The following is a 21217-nucleotide window of genomic DNA, read 5'->3' as shown; positions in this document are numbered from 1 at the left end:
TAAAAAACAACCCTAAAGCCACAAGCTCCCAATTCTGTATTTGTACTTTTTTAAAAACTAAGATCACAGTAAGATTTCAAGTTTTTTTTGGTAGATGTGCATATAGATATCATTTATTGATAGTTTTCTTGTTAGATGAAGAATATTTACCATAACTTTGTAGTTCACTGATTAAACACTTGAAATCCAAGGATCCCTCAGGTATACCAGTGAAAAGCAGGCTTCATTGAAAAAGCAACACCCAGGACCATTTAAAATGAACCATTTATTAAATCAAACTGTTATTTTAACAGTTACATAAGTTACACAGCATGTTAAAAGATTTCACAAGGAAAAGAAAAATTAAACTTGTAATTATGCAGGCAAAAATAGTACCACACAATATGTACCTGGGAGGGAAGAAGGGAAGGGGAAACTCTAAACATTCAAATAAGGCCATAATTATTTAAAAACAACAATAAAACAATAATAAACCCCCCCAAAGATCCATTTTCTTTTCAGTGTGTTCAGTGCTGCTAACTATATGTACTTTTAGTGTACAGGAGTAATCGAGGCAGTGATATCTTTCTTGACAGCTAGGTTTAATCTTTTAAAACACTATCAGAAGTGGAATAAGGCTCATTAGTACATACAGTTGCCCTTGGAATGTCAATCTCAGTTGCCTTCATCAACTTAAAATTCACAAAGTGCACAGTTAAGATATGCCAAAAAATTTAAACTGCTACTCTACCAACAGCTGCCCATGCTTAATACTTAGTGGTCTATTGGAACAAAGTATGTTCTCTCAAAAAAGATGTGTAAGAAAAGCCACTGTAAAACATTTAGTTTCAAAGATGCACTAGGAGCTTTTTGTAAACCGAAAAGTAGAAAAACATGGATTAATAATGTAAAGAAAAGAATACAAAAAACACTAGAAATGACCATCAAAATTCCAAAGAACAAGCACCACAATGGACATTAGCATTCGATTTTGCAGTGTACAGCAATGTAATAATTTTACTCCAGCCAATCTACTTCATCAAATTCTGAATCATCTTCTGAATCACTGTATTCCACAGCAATGCGACGAGAGAGTATAGTAGCAACATCATTCTCAATGCGCTCATGTTTAGCTTCTTGTTCACGTTGCTCTTCAACCTTGCGTAGCTGAATACCTAAAGAACATCAAATCACAAACATGTTATTCTCCTCCTTTATCACTGTAAAGATATTTAGGGCATGATTCACAAAATGCTTCGCAAGCAAAAATGAAGACCGAGGACACTGTCCTCCTCAGACAGAAATTCTTTTGTCGAGTTTTTAAAGAGAGGAATGTTAGAATTGCAGTGGCAGACCAGATCATGAGCCCTTACGCTATAATATTGTGGTTCTGACTTCCCATTAAAAATACACCCACATTTTTAGTACCTCTTTAAGTGATTAAGCCATTTTGCTATTTGCATTTCCAGACACTTTTTATACTCCCTCTTCATGATCTCAATTAAGAGTTAGAGCTATTTTGAGGATCCTAACAAGACAGGACCTCTTGTAACCCAGTTTTTATCATGTGATGATCTGTTTTGGGATAAAGTATTACTTAAAGATCAAACACAATGGAGAAATAATACATACCAACAGTATGAGAAAGTTAAATCCTTTAACTTAGTTACTGACACGACAGACATCATATATTTTGGTTTTGTACTCACAACATCCCAGACTGACACAGACTAAATATGACCTACATCCTATACTTAATATTCCCCATTGTCAACTGACAGATAACCCAAGCACAGGACCTTAGGTGGAATTTAAGCAGTGGTAACTCAAGCTGTTGTTTCTTGGGTATGACTTGGTCAAAAGTGTTTTAAGCAGTCACCTAAATTAAACCAGCAGGCTCTCCTTTCTTAGTATTTCTTTTTTGCTGACATACTCTACAAATGTTCATTCACCCCTGTTGTACTCAACTGTTGTTGACACATACTCCACCATCAGGCAGCAGCACTCATGGTGCAGTGGGGATTTTTCTGGCCATGGGCATGTTAAGCTGAAAGGTACAGCTTGCACAGAGCTCCTCACTAGACCATCAGTAAAACACTGCCCTGCAGCTCCACCGTTCACTTGCACTCTGCCAGTGGGACCTTGCAATGCAAAGGCTTCTTCACTGCTGCGCTGAGACGCGTTGAGATTAGATACTAAACAGCTTTAAGTCTTCAGCAACAATTTCTGAATGTCATTTACATGTTGTTGTCATACAGTGACATACGATCAAAATTCCAATGTCAATCTTTTCTGCTTTTATCTAATAGTCTGTGGAAAAACAATGTTTTTGTCTCCTACACAATCTGTAAGTTATCAGAAATAACTACATTTTCAAGTAAACAGAAATGAAAAGATAATCTCCACAGATCATTGACAAACAGACGTACTCTTTTTTTTTAAATTAACTTCCACAAATAATCAGTTATGCCATCCAAACTAAACATCTGATAAGTGCAATTACAAATTGAAAAAAATCTGTCTACTTGGCAATGCATATGCTGTAGAGAATAGAAGTCAGGAACAGACTTAGGATGCATTTTTTAACTTCTTACACATGTGAAATATCCCATCTCTCAAAGGTAATGTGTATTTAGCAAGTTTCTGAGACAGTTCTTTTTGCCCCTTAATAGCCAAACATTACCTTTCCGTATTGCTTCCAGCAGAACACTTCTAGCATCACTGATTACAGGAAGAGTTGAAGGATGGCGTTTGGGTTCAGGAGCAGGAATCACTTGGGATGGTGGAGATGGAGGCATTAGGGGTGCATGGGGGCCAGGGACAATGGTTGTGGGAGGAGGGTGAAGAACGGGAGGAGGGTGAGAAAGATTTGCAACTGTGACAGGGGAGGAGGGTCGAATGCCAGGAGGTGGCAAGGGAGGAGGTGGGGGTGGTGGAGGAAGTCCCTGTACTTCAGCTTGTGGAGGAACTGGGTGAACAGGTACAGTTTCGCACACTTGGGCAGCTCTAGTGACAGGGGGAGAGGGTTGTGCTATGGGAGGAGCAACTGGAGGTGGAGCTGGATGTAGAACTCCAGGAGCTATCTGGAGAGGAGCTGGTGGAGGTGGCACAGCTGGGGCCTGCAGAGCAGCTGTGGGAGGGGGTGGCGGGGGTGGGACTGGGGGTGGAGGGGTGGAAGTCATTGCGGCTCTTAATGATGAAGTTGATAAAGCAGATGGAAGTGGTGGTGGTGGTGGAGGAGGAGGAGTGGGGCTCACAAACACTGGTGTTCTGCCTGTTGCTGGTGACTGAGGACGATTTTCTACCAAGCCAGTAGTAGAACTGCAACATCCAATAACAGAAAAAAGTCACTAGAGAGTGGAAAAATAGCAATAGATTCACTTCTGCAACTTAAGAACATTGAACTCCGGGCATTAAAGAGCATTATGTACCATGATGATTTCAAGGTATTCGTTCATATCTCACATACAAGGAAATATAATTTGCAGTATGGGGTATGTATCAGTTTTCCAGCAGACCTCTGCTCACATTCAGCTACTAACCAAATTTGCGTTTTTACACAAACCTGCATCTTTATCAAAGGTTTCCTATACTAGTATAATTCTTCCCTGTCGTCCCTAAGTAAATCCAAATTATTTTTCTGAAGTAAGGGAACTAGCAGTTGATTAACGGCTTTGATTCACAGAACTTTAAAAACAAAACTACCAACAATAAGGACAAGTTAGATTTGAAATACATGTTTAAAGTGTGATGGCAAAATGAAGTGAGGCTAATATCAAAGGTCATCAACTCTATGCACAGAGAGGTACCATTATATGCTAGATAGCCATTACAGTGTAATGCATAGGTGAACTGAAGAAAACAGAAGGAAACAGTAAAATTACTTTCCTGAAAGACCACAGAGGATTTCTTTCAGCTGTTGTGGAAAATTAATCTAAAGAGTTATGCATTTTTGTGTATGATCCCCTAAACAGTATAAAGTCATTCTTTTCAAGAGACTACCATCTTGCTCATGTAACAACTGTATTTGAATTAACCATCCTCTACTCCAACTTGTATGTACCCAACCATAATATAAGATTTTGGGTTTAAAACAACAGGGGAGTGACAACCAAAGCCTCACTCTAGAAAATATTCTAAATATGCATCCACTTCTGGAAAGGCAGAGATATAGAAAATAAAAACACTTTCGGGTGGTGGGAGGAAGAACCTGCAATTTAGCAAATATGATGAATATATAGCTTTGACAGCTGACTGTCTTACTGTGATATATTCTTCCTTTCATGTACGCTAAAACACAGTTCAGTTGTACAAATTTCCAAAACTCCAAAGCTATGTCCTAAGATGCCAACATATTTCACAGGAACATTTTCCATACAGTTATTTGTCCTGCCATTTAACTCCGAAGGCAACACAACTGTAGTATTAATGGCAAGATGAGGCCTGACTCCACAATGGCACCCTACAGGATTTAGATGCCAGCCTTCTGTCCAACTCCTGTGTGCCCTTGATGCTGCAGACATGTCGGGGCTGTGGAATGACACAGCCCCCAGGACATGTGTACTGCTTGGGCAGCATGGAAATCATACAAACGATGAGTGCTGGAAAACTAAAACGCCTCAATAAACTTGCTTGACTGCTTTGTACCTAACACAAGGAGGCACAGGTTTCACATCTCCTGCTCCGTGCATTGGAGGTGGCGGCGGTGGTTCGTGTGGTCTGACCAACACTCGCTCCTCAGCTCTGTTCAGAAGTTCGGACATCTGGCTATAGGGTAATGCAGAAAGTGAATATGATCCATCCATATGGTCCACATATGCTTGAGATCTGTAGAAAAACAGTGAAAAATGATCCAACTTAGCCTTCAGTAAGTATTAGTGCCCTCAGCTACTGTTCTATACTTCGGTTTGATTTATGAATACAAGTATCTTCTTTGCACTAGTGTTGCACATATTGTACATCATAGCTTTTCAATAATTCATCCCACTTTCTCTGTCATTGCTTCTGGTAGCTCAAGAGTTTGATTATGACAGGTATATCACATAGTTTCTACAGCATGTGTGTGACCTTAGTGTTTATTAGTCACATTATTTTAAGTAAACCTAGCAATGCAATCAGAACTACTCTTCTTTTATAAGTCATGAAACATCCATCGATGTTAGAATGGTAGAATTTACAACTGAATAATTTAACTAAACTTCTGTCAGAGGATCTATATTCCAATACATACAGAGATCTCAGTACTTTAATAGACATAAGATTTGATAAATATCTGTTATTGAGTAGTAGCAATAAAGATGATTCAACTTAGTTGTTAATGACAACTTTAGACACACCTCAAGGACTCGATCAGTTAGGAAATTTTAATTAACTACTCAATTACATATTTTTTTTAATCTCTATTAAATTCACAAAAGTGTTTGCAGAACATTTTCCAATAAGTAGAGCAATACTCTACATTTCCACATACTGCAATGTAGTATTTAAGCCTATTAAATTCTTAAGGGGTGAAGTTTCTACTCCATTATTCCAAAGCCCAGTGCTATTCTGTATCTGAACAACATGTTCTGCACATGCAGTGCTCCCAACCACTTCAGCGCTATTCATAATTGCATTACTGGTAATGAGATAATCAAGGTTTAGGGCAGGATCCTGGATATAAAAGGATACCCCCAACAAGTGCGTCTAAAGTGGAATCCAACGTACAACACAACAGGACAGCAGGAAAGCAGATGTTTCTGTCAATGACTTGACATAGCACTTTACAGAGATACTATACAGCTGTTCCTAGAGATATGCTAAGTACCATAACTTAAGTTGTACCCCACTGAGTGAAGTGCACTGAGACCATTTTCACATTCTGAACTAAGTTTTCAATGAGCAGGTTTTTCCATTTTTCAGACAGCAAACACCCTCTCCTAGAGTTGCCGTTATTATTCACCATCATTATTGAGTTTGTTTGAAGACCTTACAAAGCTAAACAAAATACTCTCTTATGGTGCGCTTTTGGCAAGAGAAGGATAGGGGGAAAAAAATTAACTTTTCTGGAGAACAGTGAATACTTTTGAATTTAAAAAAACAAAACAAACAAAAACCCCAGAAAAACATACCCCCCAATCTCCTAATATTAATCATCAGCCCTCTTTGCTATCAGATGTTTCCTGGCTGGTAAAATGGACTTGGTTTTGCACAAACACCAGAAGCGTAAACACAGCAGGTGTTTCCCATGTGAAATGCCACTTTTAGCCACCAGCAAATACGTGCTGTGAAATGAGAATTCAACAGGTTGGATTTTGTAATAGGCTATAACCAGAAATGTCAATCAAATCTGGTACTTGTTCAAGAGTAAAGAGAAGCTCAGCATTCTCATTTGAGTTCCAAGTGGACATTTGTTCTTATCACACCCAACATATAGTCTTGGCAGCGTCTGCTTAAGAAAAATCAAGAGACTGGAATAATAGGGATTTTGTAGGTCAAGACTGGAGGAATGTAGTGCCGCACTTGGGTGTAAGCTTGCAGCAGTGACACTACACCTTCTTCAAGCTGCAGATGACAACAACATCCCCAAGGATACCATGAGGATTCACGCTACTCTTGAAAATAACAACATAATAACTACTCCTTTAAGGACACACTAAGTATTTTAAAACTGAGTTTTGATTAAGCTAAGTCAATGATTTCCAGTGCATTTCAAGAATAGCAGTACCATCTTATCACTGACCATTTCTCAAGCATGCTCGCTATGCAGTTCGAAAATACCTAATAAAGGATAGAAAGAATAAAAAGGAACCTTGATTCAAAATGTGAAGCTGGGCCATTTGCAACTTCAATGTGCTTATGTAAGAGGTTAGCATCATCTTCTGCAAGCTCTGGACCTTGGGCTAACTTCTGCCACTCTCTCCGTCTGTCATGAGGTGCCCTTGGCACTTTTTCTGGTTCGTGAGGACGATCTAGATTTTTCTGCTGTAGGAGAGTTGTGCAAACAAAATTGACAACTTAGACAGTGTTTTTTAATTAGTTGCATATAAACATCAGCCGCAAAATAATGGAAAACAATCCCAATTCAAGTGCAAGAAGAATTTACTTTCAGGCTAAAGACTTGTAAGAGCCAGAAACCTCAGTCTAGTGGATAAGTAGCTGAATAATACAGAGAAAAATAACTGTATAAGTAGCTTTTTATTTTAAGTCTGAAATAAAGTTATGAATTTGACACATATTTACTCTCTCCATTACGTATGAAATACACAGAATAATAATAATATAATAATATAATAATGGCCAGTCTTCGCGAACGAAGATTTGGGGAAAGGTCTTTTTACCTTTCCAGCCTGCGCAATGGATTTTTTAGGTGAGACACAGCCTGCGCTGAACTGAGCCCACCCTTTAATCCTAAGGTTCATCTGCCGGGGCCAAGCAAGCTTGGACAATGGCAGTGAGGTCCTCAGGACGTAGGTTTGTTTAGAGTGACCTCATAGATGGATGGCCTTACAGGGCTAACGGGTTCCATCTGCCCGGGGGACTGGCTGGGATTCGAACCTGGGTCGCAGAGGTGAGAGTCCTGCATGCTACACAGAATAATGGTGAAACAAAAAAGCACTACCTTTCGCAAAAGTGCTTGTTCAATTTAAAGAAAATTATAAGCAAAGTGCTTTTTTCCTACTACTTTCTTTCTAATTTAGAGTAAATATATCTATTAGAATGTCATTCAAACTTTTTCACCTGTAAGATTGTAAAAAATTTTTATTACAAATAAATATTCAAGTAAAATTCTTTATTCTTGGTGTATTCCTCTTCGTTGAGTCATTGCTAGTATACTTAAAAGTTTTGACAAACCTGATGTTGGTTACACTAAGACTAAAACATGAAAGCTTTAGCCTCCTCCTCTTATTATTACTATTCAGTTATTTGTTAAAGTTGATGGAATTGAATTACTACAAGTAGTTTTAGTTGAATAAAGATGACTCTGTAAAGTTTGGATTGTTATTAAAGTAGCATATCTGCAAGCAAAGCCCTTTCAGTAAAAAACAACCAGAAGCTCTATGAAGTTAACATACATACCTTCTGCTTCCTCTTTTCCTTTCTTTTGTCCTCGGTGTCCTGCAACATTTTTTCCTTCCATAGATCAAAGAAATATGAAGGATTGGTATAGAACTTCAAACCCTCTTTTCCATCATCCCTGAAATACAATGACACAAACCGGGCATGCTATTTATTTGACAACATGTGAATCCAAATATTAAGACAAAAGAAAGGCATATTAAGGAACACTCAGTATCTCAGACCCTGAAATATTTTACTGAGGAACATAAAAGAGATGACAGTCTTTACTGGCATCCAAGGTCCTAATTTTAGAAAGGTAACTTGAATGCAAGTTGTAGACAAATAAAGAGTATCATAAATCAGAAAACTCCCACTCCAATGACTCAAATCTTTCTCTTACAATATTGAGCAAAATTGTGTGGCTGCTTGTGTTCAGCTACTGATTCAAACTGACTCTGGGACAGAGAACAACATTCACAGCATCACAGAATATTCTGAGTTGGAAGAGACCCACAAGGATCATCAAGTCCTACTCTTAAGTGAATGGCCATACAGGGATCAAACCCACAACCTTGGTGTTATTAGCACCAGGCTCAAATCAACTGATTTCCATTAAAGACCTTTCTTTCTACATATTTAACAGTTTATTTTCTTCACTTCTAATCCAAGAACATTACACAGTTTAATAAATACAGGGAATAAAAATGGCTTTTTCTTACCATTGTTACACTGCATTAAAATTTCAGTAAAATGGAGTAAAGTTTTAATGCTTATAATGTCTTCTGCTGCCTTTATTCCTCCAGCAGCTTCACAATTTTCTAGTCTGGCTCCTTAAATATTCAAGTGCTACTCAACATGAGCAAGGTGCCTGGATATAGCCTCGCTATTACATAAAATAAGCCAGAAATCGGTTTTGATTAATTTTATTTTACCAACCTGTAAGGGGTGAGAATGTTAAGTGGAGGAGGCTGTTCACAAATATCATAAGTTTCTTGCAAAGGAATAGGCAGAGTTTTGCGGTCAAACAGCTGTTGATCTTGAATTGTGGAACTCCGGAAAGCTTTTCTCATTGTAATGTCCTGCAGTGACACTGAAAGGGGATATTGCCATTTAAAAAAACCCCCACCAAATATATTTGATTTGGATTAATCTGGAATTGCTTAATGTTGGTTAAAAAATAAATATTAAGCATTACTACTTATATCTTAGGCATTTTACAGGAAATATAAATTCATCTAGCACTACTACCATGGCAAGGTATTGTCAGACTACGTGAAAAACATATCTGTAATGTTCTACCACATTATCCTCTATTTGGCTTCACAGGACATTTTTCTCACCTGGATAGATATCAGAACTCTGTCTCTCCAAAGTAGTTCAACAAATTGCTTACTGTAACTATAAAATACCATTTGATAGTTCAGAAGTACCTAATAACATTTACATACTCCATTTCACAATCCTTTTGGTACTAAAAACTACTCTCTCTCTCTCTCTCAGTATGGATTTTATCTTTATGCCATCAGCAAGCCAAACTTAGCATTCCTTGCATGTATGCAGCAGTTCCACTAAAGGCCCACTGAGATGCCAAACCATCAAATCACTTATGCTAGCGAGATCAATGAGTTTTAATGGGAGGTGATTCTATGTTCCAACACATGAAACTAGTCAAATGATGTTTTTTAATCTGTTTAATTGAGAAGATTTCTCTGTTTCATTCTGGCAAACCATTGACTTTTTTAACACATTAGTTAGGAATAATCAATTATCTTTATGTAAGATTTGAAGGAAAACAACACTACATGAACACAACAGATAAATCAGTGATTTCAAATATTTTACCTACTCCTGTTAAACCCCACATATCCTTTTCTATTTCAAAATCATTAAAATTTAGATAAAGATTAATGGAAAAGTGACCACAACTGATAAGCTTTGCCCTTTTAATTCTGGAAACAGTATACCTATTTAGTCTCATATTTCTTTCCCTCCCTGATCTTCCGTTACTACATCCCTGAAGTCCAAGTGTGTCTCAAAGCTAACTTTGCAGCCAGCATTAGACTTCCATTAGATAAAGCAGCAGATCTTTCCATTGGCTTGGGTTCTTTTTTTTTAAAATCACAAACAATACTGAAAACAGTTTTAAGACATACTAGCAAAGAGAGTATTTTCAGCACATGCATTTTATCTATAAATAATTATGTTTATTTTATAGAAACGGGTTGATAGTAGTGTCTCTTTATGCAAGATGAGAAGACATCCTTTTCCCCCCCTCCCTCCATATCACTAGGGCCTTTGGTAACAATTTTTTGAAAATATTTGTTTAAGTTGAAAACTGCATTTTTACTCTGGTTCCTGTAACACACAGAAGTGTACACATACATATGTACACACACACACAGAGACCTGGATTTCTGTTCTATGATCAAAAAGGGGCAGAAGGCAGGATTTTTTTCCGGAGGGCTTGCAATTCTGCAGTGTTCTGTCTTCTTACCTAAGCATACTGACAGCATCCATTGTGAGGCTAAAGACAGGACTTATCTGATTCTCACTTTGGCTTTTGAAGTTTATTACAGTTGGCAAGGTTGTGTATTCCTGGAGAAGTTTCCTCCTTTTTACCCTTAGGTTCTAATTCATCACAGTGTCTTTTATTCTTTTTAATACCTTTAATTAGCTGCTCAGAAGTCTTTTTAGGAGCGTGAAGGAAGTATTATAATGTATGAATGTCAGCTAGGCATCTCAATTTCTGTAGGTATTTTTGCATTCATAAATAACCCTATATATTTTGTACCTGTCATGAAGTACAAGTTGTTATTTGCTGGCAAAAGTTCACAGTTAGAAGAACTGCGGTTTACCTCATTTAAAACTTAAGTCTTAGATTCTTTTATACTTCAGCTACTTTTCCTTTGGGTTATTTGTTATACAAATCACACCAAATGTACTTGTTCAGAGGTGCTTGACAATCCTGCAAGTTTTTTAACTGTCACTTATTGGAGACTTTTCCAACAAAAGCTAAAACTCAGTATATTTTTCCTCTGAACCTGTGCGTAAATTAATTTATTCCAATAAATAAATACAGTTCTTCGGTTTAATATTTAAATGCTCACAGAGCACACTGTTCTCTAAACTATTAGCATTCCTTAATCTCTTCAATGAGCAAATTACAGCCAGTCTAGTTCATAATTTTCATTTTCTTGCTTAAAACTCCACTTTTTGTAAACATGTACAAGGGGTAACACACCTGAGGATAATCAATCATAACAACAATAAGCATAATTACTTTCTAAACCTAATATACACAGTAAAGGTCTTCACAGAAAACATACACTGTAGAATTTCAAGCCGCATTTCCTGTGCTGTTATCCAGTAACAGGCATTCCCTAAAAAGCATACCATTATTCCAAACAATTGACTACCTTAGGACAACATTACTCAGGAAATGAAAGGATGTGGCACACAAAACAACTGAGAATCACGACACAGATACAACTTGCCTACGTATAGGGATCAGGTAAATCCCACGTCGCAAGCACAGCATAATCCTGGGCTGTGGACGGTTTGGCTCACAAAGCCGCTTGTTTAGTTTGCCAGCTGGCTAAGAGACAGACACCCTCCTGGCTCACCACCTCAGTGCAGGAATACGTGAAAACCTGGCTGGTCATCCAGCCATTCAGCTTTGGCTGATTGACAAACTGGCACAGCAAGAGGACAGGTCAGACAAATTGGATGTGTTTATGAATTCAGGTGTGAGAAGAGACAAGTGGCTGAAGGAGGAGTTGGAAAAGCTGCAGGCATTTGACTTGATGCCGTTAAATTTAAGCTTCCAGTTGCTTAATTCCTAACTAGCACCAAAATCTTTGTATACCCCAAGATCCTAAATTTCATATGAATATATTTGTCTGAAGTCCATCTGCTACACCACTTGTGTTTACTCAATGAATAAAAAATGGGGTCTTAAATAATTTCCTTAAATGCTGAGATATTCACAATTTAATTTAAACATTCATTCAACAATCTAAACAAATGCCTGTTTATTTTTATTGTGTCTGTTGTTTTGATTGTATGAAAAGAAATATCAGCCAGTCTAACCTTCTGTATACAACAATATTTTCCACTTAAGTTACAATTATCTGTCAGAAAGCTAAATTGCCAATCTTTTGTACATTTGGGTTTGAAAAAGAGATGTCAGTCCATTTTTACTTGTAATCAACAATAAACCCTAATGCGATACAATAACAAATCTGTAATCAATATACTAAATAACATTTTACCTCTAAGTAAGCCTCTCATTAAACTGCAATCCCCAATTTGTAGTAAAAGTCAAGTACGGAGCACATCAGCATACTGACAGAAAGTTGCTACTTTTAACCTTTCAAATATATTAAATACTACATTTTACCTCATCAGAAGGAAAAAAAGTTTACTAGATTTTTTTTTATTATTCATTTACACTCACTCAAATATGCAATTTATGATTAGGTTCTAGGGCAAAAAATACTGGTAAACAAAGGTGAAGACGGCAAACAAATAAATAACATATTCCTTTTAAAAGCTCACTCTCAATGCTTTCTGCAGAATTTGATCTTGACATCTTTCAAGACCATGAAGTTACAGTTGTGACTCCTTGCAGAACTAAATAACTAGGGGAAATTATATACAAATCAATGGAATCAGTTGCCCACAATTCTCTTTCTCTTTTCAAAATCTTACCCAGCAATTTGAAAAGTGCAGGGAGGAAAGAACAACACTATTGAATGAATAACTTATGAGTAAGTTTCCAATTAAAGATAATTAATTGGGAGGAGGTAGTGCTGTTGAAAATTCTCTTAAGCTAAAGACTTGTTGATTCAGTTCCCAAAGACACTGCAATCTTAAATCTTATTTTTACTTTTTTTTTTCATCTTTTTAATGATTATCCATTTCAACAATGATCAGAATTGCACACATATTAGGTTTCTCTGCCATTAGAGTACTTCTGTCTGGTCACTGCAGGTTTAACAGTTGCTGAGAGAGACTACTTCTGTAGATCACACAATATTCTCCTTTGGGCTTGTCCTCCACATATGAAAGAGAAATTTTCTGAAATACTGTTTTAAAAAATTCTGAAACAGCTCAAGCTCTCTTTGGAGAGAATGTATGTAGCTTAACTACTACAAGTAAACAAAAAGCAGATGTAAATATTAATGCGATCATTTTAAGAGGACTTAGAAGCTGCTTTAAATGCAGCATGTGGAACCATGGAGCCCCATGCAGCCTGTTAAGAAGATGTGAATCACCCAGCAGCATCAAGCACTGAATCTGCTGTCCCAACAAAACCACCACATTGTTTAACAAATGACATTTTGTCCAGATCTCTCTTTTTATACACAAAATATGCAATATCATGCCCTTATGATAGATTATTAAGCCTTGAACATACTAATTTAAAACTGATCTACTTACTAAATAACCCATAAATTTAATTAAGGGCCTAAGAAAATTAGAAAAGGAGCATGGAGAGCAATTGGGGCTCAGCCTACTGGCACAGATTCTTGAGAGGGAGATACACCCAAATCCAACCTTTTTTGAGTGGAGATGCACAAGGAAAAGTGATCTACTATGCAATTTAATTTAAGACTCTTTTTCTTTATTTGCCTTTGGGGGTAGAAATTCTAATGAATGAATTTACAATGGTGTTATTCTCCACTTAACATATTACAAGTGGAGATCATGACCCAATTTTCATGTGCTCCTTGTTCTTAACTTTGATTACATTTATACTCAAGTCACCAAGTTCCTCTTCAGAGGCTAGAGACAGCAAGCTGCCCCTTCAATGGGGATTTACTACCTTTACCTTATAAGTCACACAATGGGCTGAGTGTCCTGATTTTAAAGTTGAATGAGTCTCCCGTTTTCATAGTATCCAAAAGTATACAGACCACAAGGAGCTGTCAAGCTGTTTAGGTTTCTATCCAACAAATGCCATCTTTTTGCTATAGCAAAATGTAAAATCTCTCTTTAGCATTAGTTCAGCTAAACTTCTGAACTACTACCAGTTTAATAGAATTATAGAATTTATATATATATTAGAATTTTATATTTATAGAACTCTAAACATTTATAGAATGTCTAGAAAAAAACCAAGCATGTCCTCTAAGCCAGAAGTCTACTGAAATACAATTCACAACACTGATTCCTTCCCTGAAGTATGCCAGGCTGCTCTCCCATAGCACTTCTGCCATTAAGTTGCTTTTCATGGTTGTAACAGATATGCTACTAAAAAATCAAAAATTTGATAGACTGCCTTTGAGATTAAAATACTGTGGTTTGAGATTTAAATAGAATTAGGTGGCTTATATTTAAAGAGCCACTAAATTGATATCAAAATATTCTGATAAACTCTGAGTTTATGAATTTTGCTTCTGCCCTGATAGTATTTATTTCTGAGTGATACACAACTATTTTCCAATACTTCAATGCACTATACATCAGAGCTGTACTGTGTATCAGCATTTCAAAAAAGAACCACATAAATGCTAAAATGCATATTCTTTTAAAAACTGCCAGATTTCTACAGCTGACATTATTTACTTTTAGCAGTACTTCACACTTAAAGATGTAAATAAATTTACAACGTCATCATTTAAGAAAAAATTATTATTTTACTTATAAAATTTGCATATATATGGAAAGAGTTACTAATGTTATTTATAAAGTAAATACTGAAATTAAAATGGTTGGAAAGAAACTATACTCCTAGGATTTATTTTATCACCTATGAGAACATCTTATATTGCAGGGCTACTGAAACTGTCAACCTTAGTTCAGCTTTACAGCAAGAATGTGTTCTCTCAGCCTTAAAAAGACCCCAGATATGATTACTCTTGGATACATACAGACTTGTTTCCTAAAAAATTGAAATAAAGTTCAGTTTCCTGAAGGAAAGCAGAGGATTTCTTTTTGTCTGCATGCAAGTTTGGTATCTTCTGAGGGGGAAAAACCCACATATACGTGAAAAGAATAAAGTATTTTAAAAAATCCATTAAAACATGAAATTAATAATACTGAGAAATCAAGAATTTGAAAACAGAGTAATAATTCAAACCTAACCAAGTCCACAACAATTCTTCTATGATAGAAAGATTGTGCACCAGGAGTTAGGTCCTTCAAGATAAAATCATAACCTTGGTTTTATTCTTTCAGAGAGATACTGTAATAATTCAAAATGAGAAAACAAACAGACTATTCAAACAAATTCAGAGCTTATTATTGTCCTGACTGTACCACAAACATCTTGTCAAGTATCTGCACCTCGTTCAGTGAATCTGACTTGGGCTGTTTTTGTTCATGCCACTTAGCTTTAAATGAATCTTAATTTCTTTCTCTTGTGTAATAGCATGGGCCCAAAGGAACCTATTAAATCTTCTATTACTGCCTGCTGGCAAAGAGCTAGCAGATGAGACTCATTTCACAAGTACAGCCCATTTTACTCAAGCTGTTAGCTGAGCAGAACTACTGAAATTTGCTTCAATTCTTGCATAGAGGGTTAAGAAAGGTAAATCCAAATGTTTTCCCCCCACCTTCATGCATTAGCATCCTCCAGCTATTTTAGCCAAGACTAGGACTAAATCAAAACTATCTATGATGACTTTCTAAATTTCAAGCCCGAAACCATACACTGAAGGAAAAAAGTTTCCTGATCCCTAATTTTTAAGGAAATATAATATTGAATTTTGTTTCATCTCCTTTGTCCTCATCTGGTGATTCACTGTGGGCAGATGATTGTGAATAAGGAGCACTGGGCATGGCTCAAGGACTGGATATTCTTAGGTTAATAAAATTAGTCATTTAACAGCTCCTGACACTGAGGACTGCATGCGTTCCTCTGAAATGGTAGGAGTCACTGCTATTCTACGGTGTGAGAGACAAATCCAGGGGATCAGACACAAGTCACACTTAGCCACTCTGGCCTTGATCGAGTTAGACCTCTTCTTAGCCCTGTTTTCTTTAACTGCAGTCTCTGTCCTTTTCTTTAGTTATAGAGTTTAGCAAATGTTATAGTATACACAGTACTCTGAAAATTTATTGATATGGTTCATTTGGGACTACATACTATTTAAAACTACTTCTAGCAATTCTCTTACATCAAACAGTTATGGATATTTAGTACTGAAACCTAAAGCCAAACTTGTCAAAGGCCATTTTCTCAGAATAGTACAATTTTCCATCTTTCCATCCTTAGATGCCTTAACTCAATGGCTTAAAATGGTCTCTCCACTTTCCTGAAATGTGAAAAGTTAACATAGTAGATATACCACATCAATACACATTCCACTCTGATGTAAACAAAAAACTAGGCTGTCAAGAGTAAATGCAAAAATTACAGTAACACTCTGGGCTTTTACAGTTCTTACATGTTTACGATTGCTGACAATTTGTTATGGTACACTGAAAGGAATTTTTGTCATTATCTGACCATAGTAAACATGGTATTTTATTAGTGTCCTGGTTTTGTCTGGGATATAGTTAATTTCTTCCTAGTATCTGATATAGTGCTGTGTTTTGAACTTAGGATGAGAATAACATAACATTAATATTTTAGTTGTTGCTGAGCAGTGGTCAAGGACTCTTCAGCTTCTCACCCCACTCCACCACCATGCAGGCTGGGGGGAGCACAAGAAGTTGGGAGGAGACATAGCTGGGACAGCTGACCCAAACTGGCCAAAGGGACGTTCCATACCATATGGCATCATGCTCAGCACATAAACTACAGGGAAAGCTGGCCGGAGGCTGCTGCTCAGGAACTAGCTGGGGATTTGTCAGTGAGTGGTGAGCAATTGCATAGAGTAACAATTGTTTTGTATATTCTAATTCTATTATCACTATTTTCCCTTCCTTGTCTGTCCTAATAAACTGTCTTTATCTCAATCCATGAATTTTACTTTCTTTCCCCCCAGTTTTCTCCCTCCTGCCACTGCAGGGCAGGGGTGAGCAAGTGGCTGTGTGGTGTTTAACTGCCTGCTGGGTTAAACCGCAACAATTGGAAAAAGAGGTGTATATGTATGATTTATGCTCAGTTGTCAAGAGACTTGGAAAATCCCATTAATGTAAGAATTCCCCTAGGCAAGTCATGATTTCGTGGAAAATCTGCTACTAGCTTTGAACAGCTGTCTTTCGAAACCTGTTCTAAAATTAATGTCACACAAAATACGGAACCAAAACTTCTCTTAGCTTAATTTTGCTACTAGTGAAATTTCAACATCTACAACCAAAGACAGCTGAAGACCATGCCCCTGGTTTGACACTTCATTTTTCCTGTCAATACACAATTATCATACCTAGACATCCAGAACTGAAACAGCTTTCTATACTTTAAAATTGGATCCCACAAGCAATCTGAAGTTATTTTTCATTATAGGATGTCTCTCTACTTTCAAGGTCTTAACCATATAGTTTAGAACACCCTAAACTCTTTGGGATGACAAGACTTTTCATAGTTCCACCTGCAACCAACAAATATCCATGAAGGCAAAAAAGCTTCATGGCATTTACAAATTAGGTGGTCAATGTTCCTATCGTCATCACAAAGCCGAGGCATCCTTTAAATTCCATAAAAATTTGATCTTACAGGCATGAGCTATACCCTAATGAGCTATTTAGGAAGAATCCAAGAGGTTATATAGCATCAATAAATGAAGCTATACAATTATAATCATACAGAAAGTAAGATGGTACCAGTTAAATGCAAAAACCCTACTTGGACAAAGGTTTACATCCCATGGGAATTAGTAGGAAGGTTAAAAAAAAGAGTAAAGACTTATCTCCAAGCATTCACATAGTATTACTTAATATTCTTAACACTAATACATAACACTACTGAAGTGACACATTCTCCTGTAGCTGTTTTCATGTAAGTTCATTGGTTACGGAATCATTCAGTAACCAGGAAAATGCTGAGCTCAGAAAGTTGCTCAAGGCTATAAAAGAAACCTGTAGCAGAAAAAGAAATGGACCTCTTTCTCATGATGCTTTGCTCTGTGTTCTTATAACCATGATTTAAACTATTAAACTATTATTATTTCCATTTCACGTATCAGTGGTGTCTGAGTGACAAAATAAGAAATTTTCAGTGCAGGAGTTAACTTACATTCCTCTTCCTTTGGATCGAGTTGTGTAACACTGACAGATAAGCGATCTACACGCTCCTGTAAGGAGTTGACTCTAAATGAGAAACTGTGTGCTTCATTGAAAAGTTCACCAAATATATCTTCAGCATATTTACCTGAAACACAGGAAAAAAAAGAAAAATTCAAGCATACGACAAGACAGCCAAATGAGTTTGCCTTCAAAAAGATTTCTAACTATTTTAATTAAGTAATTCTAAGAGGCATGAGTATCACTTGTAACAACCTGTACTTACTGAGCCCATTATGAATGCTTCAGAAAATCAAATGGAAGTTAAATATTTAATTCGCAAGTTATTTATCAGAAATTAAATTATTTAATGCATTACAGGACAGATAAATTCTTCTAACTATGATGATATGCAAGGAACTAGACTGCTTCGTTTCCTGAATATGTATAAAAGGATCACTTCCAGCATCTGGAGGTATCGCTCCTGTATGAGCGACAACTAATCTTTCCAAGTGAAATTTACCTCAACATTTTTCTCAAAATGAAGCATAACTTTCACTTCTGCTGTACGGCAGACTTTACAAAAATGGCAGATCAGATATTTACATCTAGGTGAATCAGAACCAGACTATTCAAAAACACACATTAAAATAATAAATCCTACCTTGAAGGGTCAAAATTCTAGTAACTGACCAATTTATACTGAAGTAAAAAAAAATCTCCTTTGTTCACTTCAACTGACATCAAATGTTTAGCCCAAAAGAACAAGAGATTCAAGTATTATGAGAAAAGGATCAGTAACGAGTTTCTCTTCTACAGAGTATTTCGCATAGTGCTTCTAATGCTCTCCAGATTCCACTTGAGTAGTTTGCTGATGTCACTGAAAAAACCCCACTAGACTGCCTAGCAAAATTTGTAGCCACGCATCTGAAATACCATGTGATAGCTTTTAAAACTTAGTGCCATATCGTGCATACGTAATTTGTGTAGTGTTTGTGCACTTACGTTGGTTTTGGAAATATAAATCTCACAAATTTCTAACAACCTGCTTTGCACTCAGGTTCTGCCTGGTACAAAAGGAAAATATAGCTATGGAAATTTAGCCTTTGGTGAGCTATACATCTGGAAGTATACATAAAAATGAGGACATTTTTATATAAACGTATCAAAAGAACAAAAATCAAATCCCTACAGGTACTGTGGAAACTACTTGAAGATACTAAGTAGTAAGCACAAGGCCAGCACATACCATTTATTAAGACTTAGGTAATAGCAATAGAAAACCAGCATGACTATAAACAATGGAATATAAAAGGGGATATCAGAAGAAATGTACAGAAGAAGAAAATAGATGGGATCATAAATTCTGGCATATTAAACATAAACCCCAAAAACTAGTCTGAGGAGCAACTAGCAAATTAACAATAAATATTCCTTTAAAGGCATGAAGAGCAAGAAAGCCTGCCAGAGAGTCTGCAGAGCTGATTGGCAATGAAGGTATAACGGAATACAGAGAAGACAAGACCCCTGAAGAAAGCTAATATAACACTTTCCACTGGTGCTCACTGAAAGGAACTGGAGAGATCCTCATGCAAGAACTCACTGGGGGAGGCTCGAAGAAATCGAAGGGACTATATAAAAATTACAAAAATAAACTAACAAAATGATCAGCAAATATTAGTAACAATTTGTAAATCTTCTTATACACACTGAAGCACACAACAATAAAGTTCAAGCTTTTTTTGTGGAACATCTTGAGAGCTACGGACCTGTAAGGCTGACATCCAGACAAATTAGTGTAAATCATTACGGAGAACTGAATCAGCAGACATCTGGATGACTTGTTAGAGAAGAGGTAACGCTGCTTTTATAAAGTGAAATGTCTGAATTGTTTATAAGGACACAGATAGAGTGCTATGATCTGGTGAGATTTCCAAGAGAGTTTAGAAAGTACTTAATCAAAGCTTTTGGGGAAAATTTAACAGATGGGGTATACGAAAGAAACAACATGCCACAGATAAATAATTCCTCAAAAGGTAGAAAACAGAGGATAGGAGTAAATCATCAGGCTTCACATTTGAGAAAGGTGAGTTTTCTTAAGTTTCTATGCTGGGATCTATGCTATATAAGGTATCTGTAAATGACCTGAAAAAAATGAGATTAAAGTTTGCCAATGATACAAAGTTATGGAAAAGAGACACCCTGAGCATTAGGAAATACACAGAAACCTCAGCTGGTGGAAGAGGCTTCCAGGCTGTAAAGAGCTGAAAGCAGGGAGACTAGTAGGAGTATTGTACATGCTGTCTTGCTCTCATTCTTGGAGCAACTGCTAACAGCCACAGCGAGAAGCAGATCAAAGGCACAGCCATTCTTAGGACCTTTGTCTTTAAGCACCAGTCCACATCAAAACAGAGCTGGAAAGTTTAAGTAAAGTCTTCTCAGCTGGCAACTCACCTAACACAAGACTTTCTAATATAGGTCTTGAAACTCTGTAAAGTTTATGTTCTTTAACCTGTATCTGAAGCAAGAGAAATTATTTAAAAATGTGATCCACTAAGAGCAAGATTCCTAAACTTTTAACACACATATGCAAAAACGTTAATGTACTTCAGATAATATATTCAGAAATATTCATTTAAACTAGATAGTTCATGTAATATTCAGACATGCAAATTAAAATTAAAATCAAGTGTAAAATTTCATGTATAGAATAAAAAGTAAATTGCAGGGCTTTAAAATCAAGTAACTTTCCTTTTATAGGTGTATTTAAGGCTACAGTTTTATCTGTATCATTTCATCAGGCTTACAATTCATCTACCTCATTAACGAGTTCCAATTGCACATAATCTGTCTTGAAAATCTTTTCATTATGTTGCATACAGTCACAAACATACTGCAAGGAATAATTTGCCCATGCTTATAACACTAATCCTCAAATGAGAAATACATTAAAAACAACCTGTCACATTTGAAGTGGTATGCCAGCCATGTCTCTACCTACATGTCTGTTGGTGGTCTCTTTATTTAGCCGCAGGTATTTTTAACCAAATATTTTTTCAAGCAAAGTAACATGCTTGCATTTCAT

The 21217-nt window shown here is 36.6% G+C and overlaps 1 protein-coding gene across 7 annotated transcripts in view; it reads right to left on the bottom strand.

Moving 5' to 3' along the window:
- Window positions 1-246: 246 nt before the first annotated feature.
- Window positions 247-21217, bottom strand: part of WASF1 (WAS protein family member 1) — an 84772-nt gene continuing 63801 nt past the window's right edge. For 6 of the 7 annotated variants that reach the window (XM_027693381.1, XM_027693349.1, XM_027693354.1 and 3 more), the window contains 7 exons: window positions 18146-18280; window positions 8956-9109; window positions 8038-8155; window positions 6770-6942; window positions 4627-4806; window positions 2663-3300; window positions 247-1154 (listed from right to left, as the gene is read on the bottom strand). In XM_027693381.1, coding sequence (XP_027549182.1) covers window positions 997-1154; window positions 2663-3300; window positions 4627-4806; window positions 6770-6942; window positions 8038-8155; window positions 8956-9109; window positions 18146-18280 — 1556 coding nt within the window. In that variant the 3' untranslated portion in view covers window positions 247-996. The remainder of the gene's footprint in view (window positions 1155-2662; window positions 3301-4626; window positions 4807-6769; window positions 6943-8037; window positions 8156-8955; window positions 9110-18145; window positions 18281-21217) is intronic. The other variant, XM_027693342.1, reaches the window with a different exon arrangement.

Source organism: Neopelma chrysocephalum, unplaced genomic scaffold, assembly GCF_003984885.1.
Source record: "Neopelma chrysocephalum unplaced genomic scaffold, ASM398488v2 Primary Assembly neopelma1_23, whole genome shotgun sequence".
Classification (NCBI taxonomy): Eukaryota; Metazoa; Chordata; class Aves; order Passeriformes; family Pipridae; genus Neopelma; species Neopelma chrysocephalum.
Note: the sequence above shows the minus strand (reverse complement) of the source record. Positions and strands in the feature narration are given on the sequence as shown.